Below are 21740 nucleotides of genomic sequence, written 5' to 3' on the forward strand. Positions count from 1 at the left end.
ACCGAGTTTTCTCCACCTTGAGTAAACTCACTTCTCCAAGACTCTCCCATTGTCAAGATGAGGGTGCATCTGCCCTTGTATAGCAAATATCATTGCATTCTCTTTTATAATGAACTCGAGGGGCAGACGGAAGCACAAACAATGCCCCTTTGTTAAGGGGAGATTTCTTCCTTGGTTGTTGAGTCTGGGAATCCAGGGTCCCTCTGTTCCCACAGGTTACTGGGGAGACAGTTCTGAGCATGCCCAGGGCACCAGCTCACATTGCACTCTTCTGGGAAGCTCATGTTCCTATCAACCTATGACCTTTGGGGAAATTTTCATTTGTCTTTGAGCAGGGAAAAACCTCACATTGTTCTCCACACAGGTGGATACAACGTTGGTTTTGTTTGTTTTGAGATGACAGCTCATGGGATAACCAAGGCTGGATTTGCACTCACTGTGTAGGCCAGGCTAGCTTCAAACTCTAAGTTTCACCTGCCCACGGAGCTGTGACTACAAGCTTGTGCTACCTATCATACATGGCTCTTGTGTGTGGCTATATATTGTGTGTGTGTGTGTGTGTGTGTGTATGTATGTGTGTGTGTGAGAGAGAGAGAGAGAGATTGTGAGTGTGTGTGTGTGTGAGAGAGAGAAAGAGAGAGAGATTGTGAGTGTGTGTGTGTGTGTGTGTGTGTGAGAGAGAGAGAAAGAGAGAGATTGTGAATGTGTGTGTGTGTGTGTGTGTGTGAGAGAGAGAGAGAGAGAGAGAGAGAGAGAGAGAGATTGTGAGTGTGTGTGTGTGTGTGCTCCTGCACATGCACAGGTGCCAAAGGACAACCTCCAGGGTCATTCCTCAGACACTTAACCTTTTCCTCTTGAGACAAACTCCCTCATGCCCTAGAATTTCCTATGGAAGCTAAACTGGCCACCCAGCACGCCTGTCCGCTATGCCTCCACAGTGCTGAAATAAAAACATACTACACTACCACACCTTGTCCCCCCTCCCTCCATGTTGGTTCTGGGGATCAAACTCAAGTCCTCATATCTGCAAGGAAAGCACATTAGCAACTGATCTATCTCCTCAGACTGAGAACACCAATGTCTAGATAGATAACCCCATGTCTGTCTTTACTGTTCTCCGCATGAACCAATGCCCAAGCCAGATCTGATTAGATGGCCAGGGTGGCTTCCTTCCACATCTGACATGTCTGTTGTGCCATGGTCTCCCTGGGACCATACACTTCCTATTCCAATGCCTAGTCTCCTAAACATCTTGTCCTCCCTGGCCCCACAGCACATGCACCGACACCGAGAAGGACCATATAAATAGCTACATTGATGGTGTGGACGGTAGGGGTCAAACGGGACACTGGGTATTTATAACACTCAAATAAACACCCAGCCAGACAACACAGCCGCGCCCTTGAGACTGATGGGCTTCTGAACTCCGCAGACAGATTCCCACCACTCTGGGAGCCCCGTTGACCCTGGATGCAATTTGAAAGCCAGCAAATCAAAACCAAATGCTGTAGTTGGATCCCCAGATCGCTGCAGGGGAGCAGCCAGCAGCTCCACTCAGGCCAAACGAACCACAAACCAGTGGTAACTTCTGCACTGACTTTGTTCTCCTGGCTCCCAAACCAGCGACTTCTGATGGAATAACAAGACATTGGGCCCACTCGACGCCGCTCTTTTATCTCGAGCGTTTGCTATTTTATGTGCCTCTCCTTGTCCCGCGATAAGGCCACAGGCAGGCTTGGGGCTCTGCTGGTAATCCCCGCATGGTCAAAGTCACAGAGCCACTTTAAGCAGCTAAACAAGCTTCTATTGAGACAGTGATGGGTCTGGAGAGGGGCTTCAGCAGTGAAGAGTGCTCGCCGCTCTTGCCCAGGACCAAAGTTCAGGTCCCAGAACCTATGTCAGGTGGCTCACAAACCACCTGTAACTTTAGCACCAGTTGCTCTGACACCCTCTTCTAGCTTCCTGAGTACCCATAAAGACACACATACACACACACACACACACACACACACATACATCAAAGTAAAATAGATACTTTTTTCAAAGAAATTATCATGTTCAGTCCCAAGAGACACTAAAAGATCCCATGTTAGTCAGCTTTTGGGTGCTGTAATAAACTACAAAGATTATTATCAACTTACAAAGATGAAGGGTTTTATACAAAGCCCCTTTATTATACAATCTTTTAACAAAAATTGGACTCCTAGCTTTAGAGGTTCTAGGCCATGACCAGTTGGCACTTTTGCTTTGAGGCCTGTTGCAAGATGTAAACCACAGTGGGAAGTGCATGGCGAAGCAAAATCACTAACCTCATCCACAAGAAACAAAGGAGAGGAATAGAAGGGGCCAGAGTCCCAAAATCCTCTTCAGAGGCTTACCTACCCGCAGTGACCTAATGTCTTCCCATGGTTCCCTTCCTGAGGATCTCACAGCCAGCTTCCCAAAGGCGCCACCCTGGTGACTATCTCCCTAGACTCAGGATTTCAAGTGTGCACTACCATACCTGGCATTTTGTATGGGTGCTGGGGATTGAACTCAGGTCCCTGCGTTTTCAAGACAAGTACTGCATTGATGGGACCGTCATTCTAGTCAGTAAGGTTTGTCAAAATTCTAACAGACTTCATACATACAACACAGGTGAGTGTGTTACAGATTTCATGGCACAGCTCAGCAGGGTTGTGTGTGTGTGGTGCAACCCATCTTCAGAACTCTTTCTAGAATACAGATCTGGTACTGTAACTGCACGGCCCTGTCTCCCCTGCTACTCTCCAAGCCTCTGGTGGCCATCTTTCTGCTTCCTGTAATCTATGAGTTTGACTCAACTAGTTGGTTGCCTAGGTTTGTCTTTGGGTAAACATGTTCCATCCCAGGACATATTTCAGAATGAGAAGGGTCCCTGAATAGGTAATAATTATGCTACCATGTCAGAGCCAGGGCCCACGTCACCCTGTTGAGCCTGCTTGTTGGCCTTCCCACTCAACTGTTGGCCCCTGCACGTGGCCTCTCCGGCCTGGTGGTCAGAGTGCGAGGCTCTGCTTGGGCTGCTCGTCTTGAGGTCTCACTCAGGACCTCTGTTTTCCTTATCCTTGGCTCTGGCGTCCTGTGGCCAGGGTCACCGTAGACTAAAATCCACAGCAAATGAAACAGACTGCGTAACAGCCTGGTACTTTCTCCAGCATATCCAGCAGGTGTTTCTGCTGCCTAAACTTCTCTACCAATCCTTTCTCTCCTTCTGGAAGGTGTAGATCGGCATTTTATTAGCCTATGTGTCCCTATGCCTGCTGGCGTGTACCCAGCCTGTTTGCCATGGCTGTTTTATGTTCCTGCCTTTTAGTGAGAGGGCCAAGCACCCGGTGGGTCCCGGATTCCGGGTTCCATGCGTCCTCAGTTCTCATCGAAACCAAACACCAACCCTGCCTTAGACGGCAGTCCGAGGGGTCACAGCTGAGCGAGTTTCCTGTGCACCTGTGTGTTTCTAATCGCATAATTGAGTTTATGGTTGACATTTGGAAACTCATTAAGAAAGAAGCCTGGGCACTGGCCAGGTTTCTCACCAGCAGAGCGAAAGGCTGGAGCTGCGGAGAGCAGCTTGCACCTGAGGCGTGACTGCCCTGGTTGCTCAGGTGCTCAAGGACCAGGGACGGTGAGCTGACGTCCATAAATCCCCGGCAGGGGAAGAGTCCCATGGGAGTGAGCTGCTGCTGAGAATGAAGGGGCTCCTCTCTTATATCCGAGCTGCTAGCGCCTTTTATGCAATCAACTTTATTGAGGTGTTTTGGTTTTTTTCCAGTACTGTGCATTAGACCAAGGGCTTTCTCCATGCTGGGCACATACACTACCATGAGCCTGCCTATGAACTACATTTCCAGCACACATTCATTCATTCTCCCTCTTTCCCTCTCACGCCCCCCCCCCCCCAGCTTTTAATATGGGTACTGGGGATCTGAACTTGGGTCCTCCTGCTTTTTCAGCTAGCACGTCATTATATCACATGAATCATCTCCCTAAACCAGTAGTCTATTCATTTTTACGGCGGAATAATATTCTTTGACTGCTACTTCAGTCCTTCTGCGCTGGCATACAACACAGGTGCACACACACACACACACACATGGGCTTACATGTGTACAGATGTTAATATCTGCTTAGTCCATCACAGAGCTCATAACTGGCCACTTTTGTAATGATGCCAACCTTTCCCCAGCCCTTCCTGCTTGTTTTACATCTGTCCTTGGGCCTGTTGTCCTTGAACTGACTGCCCAATGAGTTGTAAATCAATTCCTTATTTGTTGGCCTCTTGCCTCATGAAAATGCACAAGCCACTTCTATCCTTGCCTCTTATGGTATCTGATAGGCAGCAGATATGAAACAGATAAAAGAGACTGAACACCACACTTGATGGCTCACATCTACAATACCAGAACTTAGGAGGCTGGTGCAGGAGGATTGCTGTGGGTTTAAAGCCAACTTGAACCACATCACACTGGCCTAGCCAGCGCTTCATGGCAAGAACCTGTCCTGGGGGAAAAAGAAAAGGGAGGAAGGGAGGGAGGGAGGGAGGGAGGGAGGGAGGAAGGAAGGAAGGAAGGAAGGAAGGAAGGAAGGAAGGAAGGAAGGAAAAAAGAAAGAAAGAGAAAGAAAAAGAAAAAAGAAAAGAAAAAAGAGAGAGAAATGCACTTGGAGTTAAGTATCTAATAATGTGTTGCAATCCAGTGCCAATTTTGAAGAGATCCTAACATACATGAATTCAGTAGCTGAAGAGACTTAAGTATAAATTGGATAGCTCTGGAGGAAGGTTCTCAGGCACCTACACCACTGAAACACTGAGATGTTTACAAGGGATTAGAGAGAAGAGAGCCTACAACTTTTTACCACTTATATCTGTAGGTAAAATGAGAGAGGGAAGAAAGGGAGGGGACATTTAAAAATGGCTTCCATTTCGTCCGACCTTTAGCTTTGTTTTTTGTCTGTTAGACCAAAAAACGAAACTGAGAGCTAGTAGCAGTTAGCTATCAAGATTGCACTCTTGGGGTCCTTTGGGCCACCAGACACTTGTCTTTCTCTGTCATCAAAGCAGGAAGTGTTAGATTGGGCAACCCAGGCACTGAGTCCTGGTAGCCATCTTGGAGAATGTAGCTGATGAACTGTGCACTGCTGGAAAGATTTTTTCTTAGTAAACATGTTCACAGGAGAAATCCAGGGCACCCTGACCTTCCTAAAAACTGCTAAACCTGTTCAACACCCACCCCCAAGCACAGCCAGAACCAGTAGATATAACTCTCCCCACCAGGCAGAGAGAGTCTAAGCAACAGACCCTGCTAATCAACCAGGAATCTATTGCAGTCGATCGTACTGAGAAGGAACCTTGAGCAGGCAGAGGCAATTTCTACATAAGATGAGCTGTTCAGTCTAAGTGGGACTAGAATTGCAGGGTTCTGGGGTTATAGACATCCCTAGTTCTTTGTGGAATCACACTGAGTATAAACAGAGCTGCCCGGGAATCTGAGTTCTTGACCCACTCTCCCCTCTTGGTCTGCCTCACTGCCACTTCCCCATGGCCATGTACAGTTGAGGGAGGGTGGTCCTGTGATACACATATGTGCATATGGCACACATACATGTGGAGGTCCGGGCCTAGAGGTCAAACTTGAATGCTGTTCCTCGGGTGCCTTCCATCTTGTTTTTTGAAAAATGTTGGATTGGGGCTCACGCGTTCAGTTAGGCTGGCTGACCAGCACATCCAGGGCCTTCCTGACCCTAGGATGGTGCGTTCATGCCACCATGCACAGGTCCTGAGGCTCAAACTCAGGTCCCCATCCTGATGGAATTGTGTTCCTAACCCAGAAGTGCACCTTTTTTTTTTTTCTCTGTGTAGCTCCAGCTGTCCTGTAACTCATTCTGTAGAGTAGGCTGGCCTCGAACTCAGAAATCCGCCTGCCTCTGCCTCCCAAGTGCTGGGATTAAAGGCGTGCGCCACTACCACCCAGCGGAAGTGCACCTTTAATGAAACACCCACCTTAATTGGTGTTCCTTACTTTGTGGAAGCAGCCTGTATTCAGGCTGCAATGCACGCTGCTGCCACGTGCTATCTGTACCTTGCATGTCTCTTCCTAACGTTCTTTCTCTGCCCACACACTCAGTCCACAATTACTGAGAGACCGACTTGCCTCAAGCACTGTACATTCCCGAAGCTTGAGTGTGGCAAAGACATCTGAGTGAAAGGTCAGCTGCAGCCCAGGATGCTGAGGACGTTGGCAGAGGGATGGATGGGTAAAGATATCTGGGAGAACTACCCAGGCCCTCGGGGCCCGGAACAGCCCCGATGAGAGGATGGAGTGCGGGACAGGATGCTGAGCGTGTCCCCTCGTTTTCCTCTGCTCTCCCCAGCTCCTCCTCCTGTAAGTTCAGGAATCTTCAAACCGACCTGACCACTTCAGAGTTCCTCCTGGGGGGGAAGGGAGGAGGACTGCAATACCAGAGCTTGATACCAGTCATTCTGGATTGAGGGGAATATGGGAGTTGAAGTCTTCACTCCTAGAACTCATCATCTTCTTTCTGGAGAAAGCAGAGATCCAGCAGGGAGATCCGTAAAGGAGTAGCAACCAGGACCTCAGCTGCAGAGAGGGTGGCTCCACCCAGACCATTGCAAACCTCAGAAAAGATGGGTGGTCAGATCTTGTAGCAAAAACTTCACACTAAGCTACCTACTTCCTGTCAGTGACAGGCATGGCTGCCTGGCAGCCTGCAAGACACAAAGTGTTGAAAAGAAAGCCAAAGATCTGCTGTCCCGCCACCAATGCACCAGCCTCAAACCAGAGCCCCTGTCCAAGTGCAAAGGTCTAGGTCTTCCACCTAAATTCTCAGCAGCATGTAAGGAGTCTTCCTCCCATTCCCACCAACCAGGAGGGAGGAGCTGGGAATCCACTCAGTGGGTAGAGCGTCAGTAGCACTGCACAGTTGTTCACAGTGTAATCCCAGCCCTTGGAAAGAAAAAATAAGAGGATCTGCAGTCATCCTGGACTACAACTTCCGAGACAATAAAATAAAATCATGTTCGGTGTGGTGGCACACACCTTTAGCCCTAGCACTGGGGAGACAGACCCCTGAGTTCAAGGCCAGCCTGATCTACAGAGTGAGTTGGGGGCGGGGGGTGGGGTTAGGCAGACAGGGCTACACAGAGAAACCTTATCTCAACAAACCAATACACAAACAAAACTAGCTCAACCGGTTTAGGAAGGACCAATCCCTTGTCATCAAGAAGGGTAGTTCTTGAAGCACCAGGGGTGTGAATGTACGAACAAGATGCTGTAAATAATGGCCCTCAAGGGGCCTCGCTCCCTTACTGCCTTTCTTCTCAGTCCGCGTAGGCGATGGGGTGGATCGGTCATCTTTAAGCTGAACAGCTATACACTGGGAACTACTGTCATCATCCTCTGCCTTCCATCTCGGTTTCCCGAGGGTCAGGTGACCTCCACAAAAGGGACAGGGTTGTTGGAGTGATGCCACGCCCTTGGATGGAGTTCCCAGGTACCAGAGAGCTGACATGCCCACCTCGAAAACAAATAGAAAAGCACACTTTTCCCCTCACAAACCCTGTCCTCCAAAGTAGTCAGACACTACATGAAATAAGAAGTTTTATAACTGAACTTTAGAACAGTTCAGCAAAAGTCTTTGACAAAGCAAGGGAAATGGCGCCTTACGATTTTCTTAGTACATGGACCACATCCTCCGGTTTACTGTCAGTCCTTCCCTATCTTTTCTCGTCCAAGGATTGGTTACTCTTCCCATTGCTGTAAAGGCAGCTTGAAGGAGGAAGGGTTTGCTTTGCCTCACGGTTTGAGGCTGGCAGCGGGAGCAGAACCTAACTGGTTACATTGTGTCTAACTCTTGGGAAGACCCAAGAGACGAGCGCTTGTGCTCAGCTCAGTTTGTCTCTCCTATTTTATTACCCTGGACTCCAGCCAGAGGAATTGTGGCGCCCACATACAGGGTGGGTCAGCTTGGTTAAACTCCCCTAGAAACACCTAGCGAGCCAAGAACTGTGTCTCCTTAGGTGACTCTAAATCCAGTCAGGATCACAATAGTGACTGACCATCCTACCTACCGACGAAAATCTTTTTAAAGGAGGAACTGGTGTGGAGAGAGGTTAGGCCACACAGCACTGGGGGCATTGTGCTCACATCAAGGAAATCCAGTTAAACTGCTTGTTTCGCAACCCTGGGCACGGACCCCATTCAGCACTCGTTCCCCTTGATTCCCAGAGGCGCACTCTGCTGGGATAGAGGGTGGGGGTGGGAGGGTGGGGGATGGTAACTACATCTGGAAGAGAAAGGAAAACACAAACGTGGTGCCTCCTGAAAGTATTCATCCTTGCCAAAGCTTCATGATAAATTCTTTCTGCAAGAAAAGGCTGATGTGGAGAGGAGAATATCATCTAGAGACAGGTTCTCAGGGAAAGAAGACAAAAGGAAATCAAATCTAGTGGGGTGGATCAAATGACCTGTTTCTCTCTGGGCTCCTTTAAGGATTCCCTGGCCTCTTTCTCTCCCTTCCTAATGATTCTAATGAAACTAAAAGGTTTTTGATGGGTTAAAAAGAGGCCATCCATTAAAAGGTCCGTGCTTGGTGCTATGAGCATCTGTCACTGGGTTAACCATGTTAGTTTAGAGTTCCTGGTGTCTGACGGTGAAGAGGGAGGGGAGACCTGGCTGGAGTAACATACTGAGTCCATTAGATCTGGCTGTGGAGAAAAATCAGACATTGCCCTAGTTGCTGGGTGTGCAAGCGTCTCCAAGAGGAAAGAGATGCTTGCGAATGCTGAGCCAGGTATGGAAGGCGTGTCCCCTCTGTTTACTGCCTGTGGCCATGGTCTGTTAACTTGGAAGGGCCAATGTTGGTCCCCTTGGTGTCTAACCTCACTGATTAATGCTAAGTTCTATTATAGGAGAACATTTGAGTTTTCAGATCAATATTCTGATATCAGAAGCCATAGCAGGGAAATGATCCCTGGTCAGAAGTGCACTGGGGTTGGGGTTGTGGTGTGGTGGAGGGCTTGTCCAGGCACGGGGTTGCCATCCCTAACATCACAAGTAGATATGATTTGTGGGTGATTTGTGTAATGGAGATGATATGTAGTTGTATATGTATCAGCAGGTGAGGGAATCGCTAGAAATGACTAGGACAACAAGCTAGATCAAAGAGAAGAACTTGGACTCTGCCCAAATAGAATGAAGGGCTAGGCACACGCAGTGTGAAGATTTCAGTCAAACAGATGATACTTGGGGAATGATCAGATGGCGGACAAAGGCACTTTTCCCCAAGTCTGATAAGCTGAGGTCTATCTCTGGAACCCACACAGTAGAAGAAGAGAAACGAACTCTGTAATTTGTCCTCTGACCCTCCCACACATGCTCTCTCTGTCTCTCTGTCTCTGTCTCTGTCTCTGTCTCTCTCTCTCTCTCTCTCTCTCTCTCTCTCTCTCTCTCTCACACACACACACACACACACTAAATACATACACACTAAATAAATAAGTAAATGTAAAACATGTAAGGAAAATATTTTTAATACCCTTGGTAACATATTCATCATCCTTCAAAGAAAACTGTACAAACTTGAACTTTAGGCTGATGCATGAGAAAACTACAACCAGAACTTTCATGTTTTACATTAGGAAGGACAGTAGCGTGTAATGGGTGACGAGGAATGGACACCAGAATGGTAAATGCTTGCTGAATGCTGATAAGATACCAGACATCAAGCTAAGCACTCTGTATACATTGATGCATTAATTCAGCAGTCCAATAGAAAAGTATTGTTATTCATAGTATTCGATCTAAAAAGAATAAAGACACAAAGAAGTCTCTAAAGATACATAGCTGTCAAATACTTGGTAGATACTATTTTTGAATCCTGTGCTTTTAATGTCTTTTATTTTGTTCTGTCTTTTTGTTGTTGTTTGCTTTGTGTTGTTGTTGTTAATGAGTATTGCATTACCATTTAGTAGGAAGTATTTATTTAGTACAAGATACTCCATTTTAAAATTCAGGCGAACGGCATTGAGTTGGTCTGTGAAGTTGCAGAGCCAGCTCTGACCTATAGATGCACAGAATATATGAATATCACATTTTGGAGATTCGAATTTAGAAGGCTTTGCAAGTTCAGGGCCAGCAGGGAGAATCTTTGACTGCCAAGCCAAGGTTACTGATTGGTCTTTGTGTTGGTTAGCATTTGGTCAACTTGGCATAAGCTAGAATCATCTGTGACTAGGGAACGTCAGCAAAGAGTGCCTCTGTAAGACTTTCAGACAAGGTGGCCTGTGGGGCGTCTTCTTGCTCAGCGTTGGACGGAGAAGAGCCTCGCTCATGGGCAGTGCTATCCCTGGGAAAGTGGTCCTGTTTGTGGGGGAAGGCAGCGGGGAGCCAGTAGGCAGCATTCTCCCACGGCTCCTGCTTCAGTCCCTGCTGCAAGACTCCGGCTTTTGAGTTCCTACCCTGAATTCTCTTGGTGAAGGAGTGTGACTGAGAGTTGGCAGTGGAAGCTGGTCTTCATTGTCCGTGGCTCTTAGTTAGTCCAGGGCCTTGGGTTGGTAAACCCCTTATGTACAATGACGCGGTATTTGCCTAAGCTTCATTATGACCATCTCTGTACTCTCCTTTCCTTAAGTTCTGGAAGCAGGGTTCACTGTTTAACCCAGACTGGCCTGGAACTCACTACCCTGTATATCCTAATCTGGATCCAAACTGGCAGCAATCCTTCTGCCTCCACCTCTTGAGGATTATGGATGTTAGCCTTCGTGCTCAGGTCCCAAATACTTTAACTCATATCTATCAGGTTTGCAATGCCTAATGCAGCAGAAATGCTATGGATGTAGTTATGGTATCATAGCGATTTAGGAATCGTGACAAGATTTAAAAAAAAAAAAAAGGTCTCTATGAGTTCAGTCCTTATAATTTTTTCACACCCTCCCCCCCTCCCCCCCTCCCCCCACCCCCACCCCACCGTGGAAGGACAGGAAGATGCACACACCATGGGGTGGAGGCATAGCTGTCGGAATACGTGCTAGGTGTCACATTGTTCCTCTTGCCTGGCAGCACAGCCAGAACCAACTAGACATCCACTAATGCAAATGGATAAATGAGTTTAGATTAGATGGAGATCCGCGGTGGACCAAAATCACAATACCTCTGCTTCTCTTTTCTTTAAAAATAAAGTAAAACACCTTGGATGCCTGCAAAAGTACTTAAAATGGACACAAGGTCCCAACTTTTCTTCCTTGTTCATATGCCTGCTTCTGGTTTCCCCCATACTCTTCCCGGGATGCAGGTGATCAAATCCCCTGCATGCTCAACACTGGGAGTTTTCTGTGGCACCTCCATTTCATGCCTCTTTTTTTTTGTTTTACGTGCTGAATGTAAACCCAGGGAATCGTGTGTGGTGGTGTCTCAGGAAAAGAGCAGAAGTGAAATTAGGAAGTGGGTTTTTTTGTTTTGTTTGTTTTGTTCTGTTCTGTCTGGTTTTGTTGTTGTTGTTGTTGTTGTTGTTGTTTGGTTTTGTTGTTGTTGTTGTTTTGCTCTGTCTGTTTTGTTCTGGGCTTGGAGACTCTTCCTATCTGTGCTGCTTGCTCTCTTTGGGAACTTGCGTGTGTTTGGAATGTGTGCAGCATCATGTACCATCGGATGGCCAAAGCTAGTCTCTTGAAGGATCTGAAGCATTGGTCTCCTTCCTCACTGGGGCTTTGTGGCACAATAGAAAAAAACCAGGACAAGAAGTGACAAGCCCAGGTCCCAACATCAATCACATACTTAACCTCTGGCAGCGCCGGAGTCTCTCTCTGTCCACGGCCAGGGCAGTTTCAGCCGGGAAAGGAGGAAGAGGCCCAGATGGCTGATTGGATTCCGTATAATGGTCCCTCTGGATGAAGCAGGAAGTTACTCATAGGGAGGTCATTTAGGGGCTCTATGACTCAGCCTCAGGGACACGAGGAAGACAAGGCTCCCTAAAGTCCTGGTCAAGAATCAGAGCCATTAGGCCAAGCTTCCTCTACACCATCCTGACAGCCTGCCGGCTACTCCGCATGCCAGCCCACAGTGCTTCATGGGTGCTGGCTGCTGGCGGGAGAGGAAGTCCAGTGGTGCCTAGGCCTCTTCCTCAGCCCCAGCGTCAGCCACGCACAGGATGTGTGAAGCTGGTGGCTAAGAGGGGCGGGGCCCAGGTGGCCCCTCTCATTAAGGGTTTTTGGAGCACCCTGTCACATTCAGGGCTCAAAGACAATAGTTATTAGCCACTTTTGTTCGTTCTCCACGGAGAAATGTTTCCCTTCTTGGTTTTATACATGAGGGCACTTGGGACCAGAACGGGATGGTAGAGGACCTAACCTGTGTCCAGAGGAGGCTAGAGCAAAGGCTGAGAGCCCCTATCTGGGACCACTAGGGTTCCAATGATGGTAGCAAACACCATTTCAGTAAAACCCCTTCCTGATGGTTTCTCTACATGTTGGAGATCTCCTAACTCATTACTATTCCCACAATCCTTATTATTAGAGACAGGGTCTTGATACGCATCCGAGGCCGATCCTCTTACCTCACTCAGCCTTCTGAGGGATGGGCTTACCAGCAAGAGCTGCCATGCTGGGTGGGCTTCCTAATGCTTTCACTTCCCATGCAAGCTCCAGTCAGTCACCCGGCCCAGTCTCAACTGTGGTCATCTTTGTCTCAGTCTATGACCAAAGCTGCCGAGGCGGATGCTCTGTAGAGCCCGGATGAAGGTAGATCTACAAGGAAAGAAGAAACATGCATTGTTATTATTATTTATTATTATTATTATTATTTACAGTGTGAAAGAAAAGCAGAGAGAGCATGTAGGAGAGAACAGACTTGGTGGTTGGAAGCCCCTTTCTCCCAGCCACATTGCTGCTCCTCTGTGAGAAAGCACTCCACTTGTAAAGTTAGCCACCCACTAGTGAGTGAGAGCTGTTCTCACTAATTGGTGGACTCCTGGGGAACGCTGCATAGTTAGCGGTTGGAGTAACGGACCAGGTGTCCTTGGCTTCTATTTCTGGTTCCTTCAGAAACCAGTTGTGTGGCCCTAGGCAGTTTCCCCTCATTTCTGTGTGCCTTGCTTCTTCTCCTCCACCCCCAAGAAAATTCCTGCTTTTCCTTCACAGCGGGCAGGGAGGGGCGGAGGGGTGGAGGGGCGGAGGGGCGGAGGGGAGAGCTAAGTGAGCCAGGACTAAAGCAGCCTTGGGGATTTGTGGAGACGCCTCACCCTGAGGTCTCCATTTGACAGGTACGGATCAGTAGAAGCTCTTGATTATTGATAGGACTACATAGTTGAGCTCATAATTAGATTGTTGAGCATAGAAGTACCTTCAGTCTTTAGGGAGCTAGCCAGTCGCTGCCACGACTGTCTGGTGTGTCTTTATGCGGGGTCCCGAATCACAGTGGTGACTCTACACAGTGGCAGAGATAGGCTGGCTTCTCTGCAACGCAGCAGGTCACGGCCCCCAGGATGATGCGGTGCCAGCATAGTAAGGGCGCATCCTTCCCTACATACAGGAAATCGTAAAACTAGACACCTTCCCTTTGCTTCTTCCCATATTGTGTGTTTTTATTTGTCTGTTTGTTTGGTTGGTTTTGTTTTGTTTTGTTTCCGGTCTTTGTGTTTGTTTGGTTTGGTTTTGTGACTTTGGTTTTGTTTGTTTGTTTTGTTTTGTTTCCGGTCTTTGGTTTTGTTTGGTTGGTTTTGTTTTGTTTTGTTTTGTTTTGTTTCGGGTCTTTGGTTTGGTTTGCTTGGTTGGTTACGCTATGCCAGCCTGAAAACCGAGTGTTGAGCCGCCAGGGCCTCGAATGTCATATGAACAAGAATGTCCCAGACCAGACCCCCACGCAGAGCATAGTGCCCTTAGCTGAAATGGCATCCAGCCTTTCCTGCCAGCAGCCGCTGTCTCTGCCCTCTGCACCCCTTCAGCCCCCCAGTTCCTGCCTTCCCCCAACCTCCAGCAGCTAGCTGCCTCCCTAGCGCCACCCCTCTCCTAAGTGAGAAAAAAAAAAGCTGAGTAGCCAGTATTGTTGCCGGTGTTGCATCCCCTCATCTATTTCTGCAGGGTTCTTCCTAGGTCCCCAAGAAGCTGTCTGATAGAGAAAAACTACCCAGTTGGTTTTTTTTTCCCCCGACTCCTGGCTTTCCTTCCCAGTATTCAATCTGCAAAATGAAAACCAAAATAAAGTTGTGCTAAAACAGCTATCAGGGAATCCACTGTTTTGCCCCAGCTATGAAATTTTCTACAGAAAATACATCACCCCTCGGACACACCCTGAGAGCCAGGACTTCAGTGTTCACCCTGCAGAGCAGCACTGAATCCGAAGCCCCGCCCCTTTCCCTGGACAGCCACCCTGGCTAAAGATGAGGGGCCTCAGCGGCAAGGCCAGATGGCTTTGTTTGGGCCCTTTGGCAGACACACGGATCTCCACACTGCACAGCATCAGGGACCACTTAGAGGAAAGGCATGGTTTGTGTTTTATGTTTTTGCAAGGAGCTGGGAAAGAAGGAGCTGCCAGGAAACCGACCCTCCGAGGATTCTTTATCAGGCCTGGAGGCACTGCCTTTCAAAAGGCACAAGCGGGCTTTCTCCTGAGTGTTCGTGCCAGGCGCTGCTCCCTTGCCTCCCACAGAGGGGTCTACCTTCTCTGGTCTGCACACCAGATACAGGTGGGGCCCTTAACTCCCACCCCACCCCCACTCCATGCTACTGAGATCAGGACCAGTTATATCATTTGTAGGGCCCATGCCAAATAGATGAAAACACACTGAAAATGTCAAGATAGCAACGGCAAGCACATGACCCTCTTGAGAAAAGGACACTTGAGTCACACAACCATAAAGCCAGCCCTATACAGGGATACACTTTGCTTGGTTAGGGTTGGTTATAGCGTAGGGTCTAAGGATACCCTTTTTCTTTGTGGGTGCTGGAAGATTTCTAGCACACACATAATCTAATTTAATCTTTTAAGCTCCAAGTCAAGACCTGGGAGGTTTAAGAAAAGAACTCTGGTGGTGTAGTCACCCTCTCTCTTTAGCCAGGACCTGGAAGCTCTGAGCGATCGTGACAGTGTGGTAGATGGTAACAGTGAAATAGATCCATGTCTGTTGACTACTTACTTCTAGTCCCTTGCCCCACCTGAGCCCAGGGCCTGCTGTGGTTAAGATGGATCTGGAGCCGAATCACTACAACTTACTCAGCTAGTGACTTGGAAGGAAGGGTGCCTGGATTTAAACAGAAGCTTCTGACTCTGAAGCCTTGCTGTCTTGCCACAGCATGGTACAGGTATGGTAAGTTATGCAGAAAGCCAAGGTCATAGAGTCCAGTGGTTCTGCTGTCTATAGAGCTGCGGTGACGTCCAGCTGAGGTGTCTATATCCAACGCGTAGATATCAGACTCAGAGTGTCTACACTGAGGGACTCACAGTGGCAGGGCACCCACTGCCTGAGACATAGCTCTGTGTGTTTAAGTGACCAAAAAACCTACTCAGACAGGATGGACCAGAAGCCATCTGAGCCAGCATTTACTTTCTTTCCAATGCCCCTCTACCCATCTTCAGAGAGACAGGAAAGTCTCCAGTCTCTGGCTTCAGAGTAAAATGCACTGTGGGTGGAGTCACTAAAATGCACCTAGGTAAGAGTCACTCCTTGTCACCCCTTGCCCTTCCCATTACCCACACACAGATCATTTAGAATTCCTGCAGAGCAGAGTGTGAAGATGAGAGAGTGCAGCCTCTCTAGAAGCCAGTTTTAGTTGCAGGCTAGTTTTACCTGGGTGGTAAACATGCTGGGCCTGGCGAAAATGAGGCTCACAGAATACGGGGGGAAATGGCTTTGTGTGTGAAAGGTAGATGCTGTAACGGAGCTGGGAACTGTCTGGGACAAACCCTAAAAAGCTGTGCCAGGCCGGCCACACAAAAGGGGGTTACAGAAAAGCACCAGCCATCCTCATGGGGAAAGACAAGAACCCCGCTTCACTCTGGAGCAAAGCAAACTCCCATTCTAAGTGACAGAAGGAAATGGGAGCCGCGTGAATATAACAAACGCAAACTCGGGTACGCAGAGCTTTGGCCCCTGGTGACATTCCCCAGGCGGCTAAGTAACTTTCACTTTCATGAAGAAAAAGCCACCGTTAGCCTCTGTAATTGCCTCCCAACCTCAAGAGCAGCTTCTTTGGCTCCTGGGGTTCCCTTGTCCTGACTCCGTGTCCCCACAGGACAGAACGCTTGCTCCCACCCCCTTCCGCCCACCACCCCTTTGTGCTGAGGGGGAAAAAAAGAATTACAAACACGCACTGTGATCATGACTCGCCTGCCCCCAACTACGGTCGCACAGCCTCCGCCCTCCAGCGAGTGAGGATGTCTGAGGCTCTTACACATTAGCGGCAGGAAGTGGAGTCCCGAAGGGAGGCTGGGAATTTGAACGCCTTCCCATTTCAGCACTCGAGGGGAGGAAGCGCTGCTCAGCCCTCCGCGTGCACAGATGGCTACCGCTCCCTCCTGAGCGCTGTGTTCCCGGCTCCGATCCTCCTCCCTCCTCTCCGCTCCCCGCCCCCACCTCCTCTCCCTCTCCTTGGAGGGAAAAGTCTGCAGAGCTGGGAACCGTCTTGGAGAATTCAACAAAGGCGCGAGCCAAAGGGGAACAAACTTGAAAAAGAACTTGCTTTGTGTCTCTTAAGGAACCTGCTGAAAAAAATCCACACCTACTGGTGTGTGTGTGTGTGTGTTTCAAGCACTTGTAGGCGGGCTACCCGGAGGAGGCACCAACAACTGTAAGGTCTCTCTCTGCCTTGATAAGGAAACTCTCAGCTGTTGAAAGGTTAATCAGCAAAGAAGGGACAGCGCGACCAGGGGACTTGCTGCTCCTGACTTTAAACTACGTTGTTTTCCGTCCAGATATTTCAATGGAGACAGTTGGAGAATCTGTATTTCAGGGAAAAGAAGTTTTCCGTGGAAGTCCATGACCCTCGCAGGTAAGCATAAGAAGTCGCAAACTATTTGTACATTGATTTTTGTGTTGTGATGGTTTATGTTCGTGATGAGTTCGGGGTGAGGGGAGAGGATGGTGAATCATGAGGGACAGAGTTCACCCCAGCCTGTAAAGCTCTGGGATGATAAGTGCTAAGAGTGTGCAATTGTGTGGCAATGTCATGTCACTTTCTCTCTCTCTCTCTCTCTCTCTCTCTCTCTCTCTTCCCCCCACCCCCGCGCGCACGTGTGTGTGTGTGTGTGTGTGTGTGTGTGTGTGTGTGTGTGTGTGATGCCGGAGGAAGCATTGTGGCACTTGGGAACAACATTTGAGGTACATGGGGACATTTCCTCTTAACACTCTTAACAGACAGGAGAGCAAAGGCTTCCTTGCCAGAGTTGCTAAGCTACTTCAGGCAGGATGGTAGAGACTGAAGGGCATCTGTCAACCACAGCGGTTAGGCTCATTTATTCTGGTCTGGGAGCTTGTGATTTTCTTTTTTATGTCAGTTTTATGGGTGGATGTGAAGTAAATGCAGTTCCTCCTCCTCCTTCGCTGCACCAGCCATTGTACCAGAGAACACCAGCCTTTAAAACCTGTTCCAAGTGGGGTGCTGAAGAAGAAAGAGGGTTCTAGTTTGGACTGCAGAGAGTCCTGCAGGGAGGGGAGGAGTCTGGGCACCGCCAACCTTATGTGTCTCCTCTTGGTGGGCTGGCAATTCTAAAGTCAAGCAGCCCACAGCCCCCAACAGCCCCCTAAGCCATGCTGGCCTGGCACCTAAGAATAAATCGCTGTGTGCAGGTCCAGATGCAGACTGACAAGAGAAAGTGGGCCCTGGACGATCTTAAATAGATCAGAAGCCAGAGTGGGTTCGGTCCCAGTGACACCCAGCCCCGAGCTTAGGAGGAAGTGCTGGCAGCAACCCCACCTTGCACGAGGCTTCTGAGCGTAGAGACAAGCAGCTGTGCCCTCCAGGGAGCTGGGGACTCAGGATGAGACGTTGCCCACAAGGCAAGCAGCCGCCGAGGTTTGTGCAGAAGCCCTCGTGCCTGCTGCTGCTGATAAGCCGGCTGGGTTGTGCACCTCCTTGTAATCTACACAGAACAGCCTCCTTTTTGTAGGCGAGAGTTTGTCCCTGCCCCACAGTTACCATGAGACTAGCAACTAGAGAACAGAACGTTCTAGAATCTGAGTCTCTGCAGTCAGGTGCAGAGGGTAACCATTAAACAGAAGGACGGCGTATTTGGTGTTCTCAGGACCGTGGGATGCATTTCATGGTCTAAAGACCCGCTCCTCCACAGAGCACAATCTGTCTGCACAGGCCACAGAGGGGCAGGTGGATGCCAAAAATAACAATCCAGCCGAGGAGAAACTCGCTGCTATTTTTCCAGGTGAACTTATGTCAGACTAAGATTCATAGACAAATGAGAGGGAAAGAAGTCCAAGTGTGAGGAGGGTGAATGGAATTCTACACCGTGAGCATATACAGAAAGGGCCTCCTGACAGAGCAAACCTAAAAAGAAGAAGTAAAGAGACTACTGTGTGTCTGAGTGCAAGGAATAGACAGAGGGAGAGGATTTGTGTGTGTGTGTATGTGTGTGTGTCTGTGTCTGTATCTGTGTAGTGTGTGTGTGTGTCTGTGTGTGTGTCTGTATTTGTGTAGTGTATGTATATATAGTGTGTGTAGTGTGTTTGTAGTGTATGTGTAGTGTGTGTGTATAGTGTGTATGTAGTGCGTGTAGTATGTGTGTATAGTGTGTGTAGTGTGTATTCAGTGTGTAGTATGTGTGTATAGTGTGTGTGTAGAATGTGTGTAGTATGTATGTGTAGTGTGTATATAGTATGTGTGTAGTATGTATAGTGTGTAGTGTGTGTATGCAGTGTATGTATAGTGTGTGTAGTATGTATAGTATGTAGTGTATAGTATGTATAGTGTGTGTAGTGTGTGTATAGTGTGTGTAGTATGTATAGTGTGTATGTAGTGTGTGCAGTGTGTGTGCAGTGTAGCAGTGTATAGTGTGTGTGTAGTGTGTGTGTGTGTGTTATCTATACACGTGTTCCTTCTGTGTCTGTGATCTCATCAGTGATATAATTACTGAATTTTTTTCCCTTTACTAAGGTCTAGGAGTATAGGAAAGACACGTAATGTCATACGTTACCACAGAGTGGGCTTTTGGCTTATTAAGCAAAAGGGATCTAGCTCATACATGTTTGGAGAACTTGTATGTTCTTCTAGGTTAGATATGAAAGGCTGAGTCAGCATCGTCTTCTATCAGGAACTGTTAGCAGAGTTGGGGACACCAGCAAAAGAACTCACTGATGGGATTTGCCAAGTATGGGCACTGGTTTGATACTTGCACATATGTGCTCCCCAGATAGGTCCTTACTACGAGCCAGGAAATAAACCAAGGCACAGAAATGGATTGTGGATAGCTAGTGTGCGGTACAGGCTAGATTTGAACCCTGGAAGTCTGAGGCCAGAGCTCAGGAACATGATTAGTGCCTCATGTTCACCAGGCCCAGGGTACTGAGTGTCAAGTGATACAGGGCAAAGTGCTGAAGGATGTGACACCAACGGCCTCCCTGGCCATGTGGCCTTCCTGTGGAGGAGAGATCTGAACTGAAACCTGTGGGGTTACTAAGATCAAAGCCAGGGGGTGGGCCCTCAGGGGTTATGGACAACTGAAGACATGAGTGTTTTATGTGGACGGAAAAGCCCAAAGATGGCAGGCAGTCTGAGCTCAGAGTATGTTCATCTTCCCTGAGGAAAAGCAGCCCTGAATCCACCCTGACAGGGACGTCACTTGGGGCCAAGATAACTTTCTGTGTGGAATGGGACAGATCTAAGCAGAACCTCTCCCTCCCTGTTGTGCCCACCCCATAGGACACAGGGCCCCTCCCCGTTGTCTCGGTTCTTAGCTCCCTTTGTCATCCTCTGGGTTCAGCAGACACTGGCCCATCGCTGAGGTTTAGGTAAAGCAGACGTTGAGGTGGGAAGGGCTGGCAGGAGAGATGAGCAGGGGAGATAAGGTCCTAATGGAGCAGGTGAAAACCTGAGTATCTGATGTAGATGTTCCCATGAAACTGACTTCCCAGACCCACCCGACAAACCACTTAGACCTTCTTACTCTTGTTACCTGGAGGATTGTAGCACCTGGGTTTTACAGCTCTCGTGCTACTTTACAAAGGTACATTTCAAGTTACTTTTTTCTACAGACTTCAGCCTTCCTCGGGGTGGGGGGTGGTTCATTTACTCTCAGCCAAACCAGGAGTTCAGATGGTAGCTACTTGATTCCCCAAAGACCTATGGGAGGAGCCCTCCCTACCCCTACCCCTACCCCCACCCCCACCCCCACCCCATCTCTCTCTCTCTCTCTCTCTCTCTCTCTCTCTCTCTCTCTCTCTCTCTCTCTCTCCTCTGCCTCCCTCCCTCTCTCCCTTTTCAGTTTCTCCCCACAGAGCTGTTTTACTCATTGATAATTTTTTCATCCTTAACTTTAACTTTTCTTTAACCAGACTGGGAGTTGGAGAGTGGCTCAGCCTGCCTAGTATCCAGTTTCTAATCTCCAGATTTGAATTTCCCCTTAAATGTGGGTGTGAAGAAGCCCCACTGTTTAATCTCTAGCTTATAGCATAGGATGGTAAGACCAGCATTAAATTTCAAAGGAAAATGAGGGCTGGAGAGAATGCTGCTATTCCTAAGTCCAGATGGGTCTACAGTTCTTCCAAATCAGATATTTTCACCTCAGACTGTCATCCGGTATTTCTTCTGAGATGTGGATCAAGAGCCCCACTCACACCCCAACTTACCAGCACCTCCTGGCTTCTTTTTTGGTAATGGGGGCCACAACACACATGGGGGGTCAGAGGTCCTCATCCTCCACCTTGTGTGAGGGGGTCCTGTGTCCTTTGCTATCCATGCTTCCCAGGCTAGGTGGCACAAAAGCTTTCCCGGCTGGCTTCCTGTCCAGTCCCTGCTTCCCATCTCACCCTAAGCACACTGGGACTGCAGATGAAGATGGAGTCCAAGTCAGGGCAGGTCCAAGTTCTGCCTCTGGAGATCCGAGTTCAAGTCCTCATGCTTTGCAGGTTTAGTGCTCTGCCCACTGAGCCATCTTCCCAGCCTCGCTCCACTTTCCCTTTCTGCCATCCCCTCCCCCACCACAAACACTTTAATTTGTTCTAAGATTTTTTTTAAATATTTAAAACTATCTAATTATATTTATCTGTGCATACACGCATATGCGTTGCCTGTGTTAGCATGGGTGTATGCATGTGTGTACGTCCGTGTGCGCTATGCACTTATGTATAGGTAGCCAAAGTTAGGGGACAACTTGCAGGCGTCATTTCCCTCCTCATATCATGTGGTTGCAAAGGACCAAACTCGGGTCGTCAGGTTTGGCAACAAGCCATCTCTCTGACCCAGTTGTCCCATTTGATCGGTGTGTCCTATAGAATCTAGTTCACGGACGCTGGGCAGCGGCGGTGCACACCTTTCATCCCAGCACGTGAGAGGCAGAGGCAGGCTGGCCGGCCTACGGAGTGAGTTTCAGGACAGCCAGCCGGGGAGGGATACACAGAGAACCCCCTATTTCGAAAGAACAAACTGAAAACACAACAATAAAAGGAGTGTACCTCACTGAGGATGCGGCCCTATAAACCTTGTATCCCCCACCAGAATTCCATTCGTGTTTTGAGACTGATGCTTCCCGGTTTTATTTTTAAACTCTACA

At 48.5% G+C, this 21740-nt stretch overlaps 1 protein-coding gene and 1 long non-coding RNA gene across 4 annotated transcripts in view; one reads left to right on the forward strand and one right to left on the reverse strand.

Moving 5' to 3' along the window:
* Frmd4a (FERM domain containing 4A) overlaps positions 1 to 21740 on the forward strand; it is a 219105-nt gene that overhangs the window by 150361 nt on the left and 47004 nt on the right. For all 3 annotated transcript variants that reach the window (XM_052157216.1, XM_052157217.1, XM_052157214.1), the window contains exon 12: positions 16935 to 17011. In XM_052157216.1, coding sequence (XP_052013176.1) covers positions 16935 to 17011 — 77 coding nt within the window. The remainder of the gene's footprint in view (positions 1 to 16934; positions 17012 to 21740) is intronic.
* On the reverse strand, positions 10997 to 16548 carry LOC127664934 (uncharacterized). Its single transcript, XR_007973282.1, has 3 exons — positions 16335 to 16548; positions 13368 to 13546; positions 10997 to 12772 (listed from the first exon to the last, which is right to left on the reverse strand). It is a non-coding gene; the product is annotated as an uncharacterized LOC127664934 (long non-coding RNA).

This window comes from Apodemus sylvaticus, chromosome 14 (genome assembly GCF_947179515.1).
Source record: "Apodemus sylvaticus chromosome 14, mApoSyl1.1, whole genome shotgun sequence".
Taxonomy (NCBI): domain Eukaryota; kingdom Metazoa; phylum Chordata; class Mammalia; order Rodentia; family Muridae; genus Apodemus; species Apodemus sylvaticus.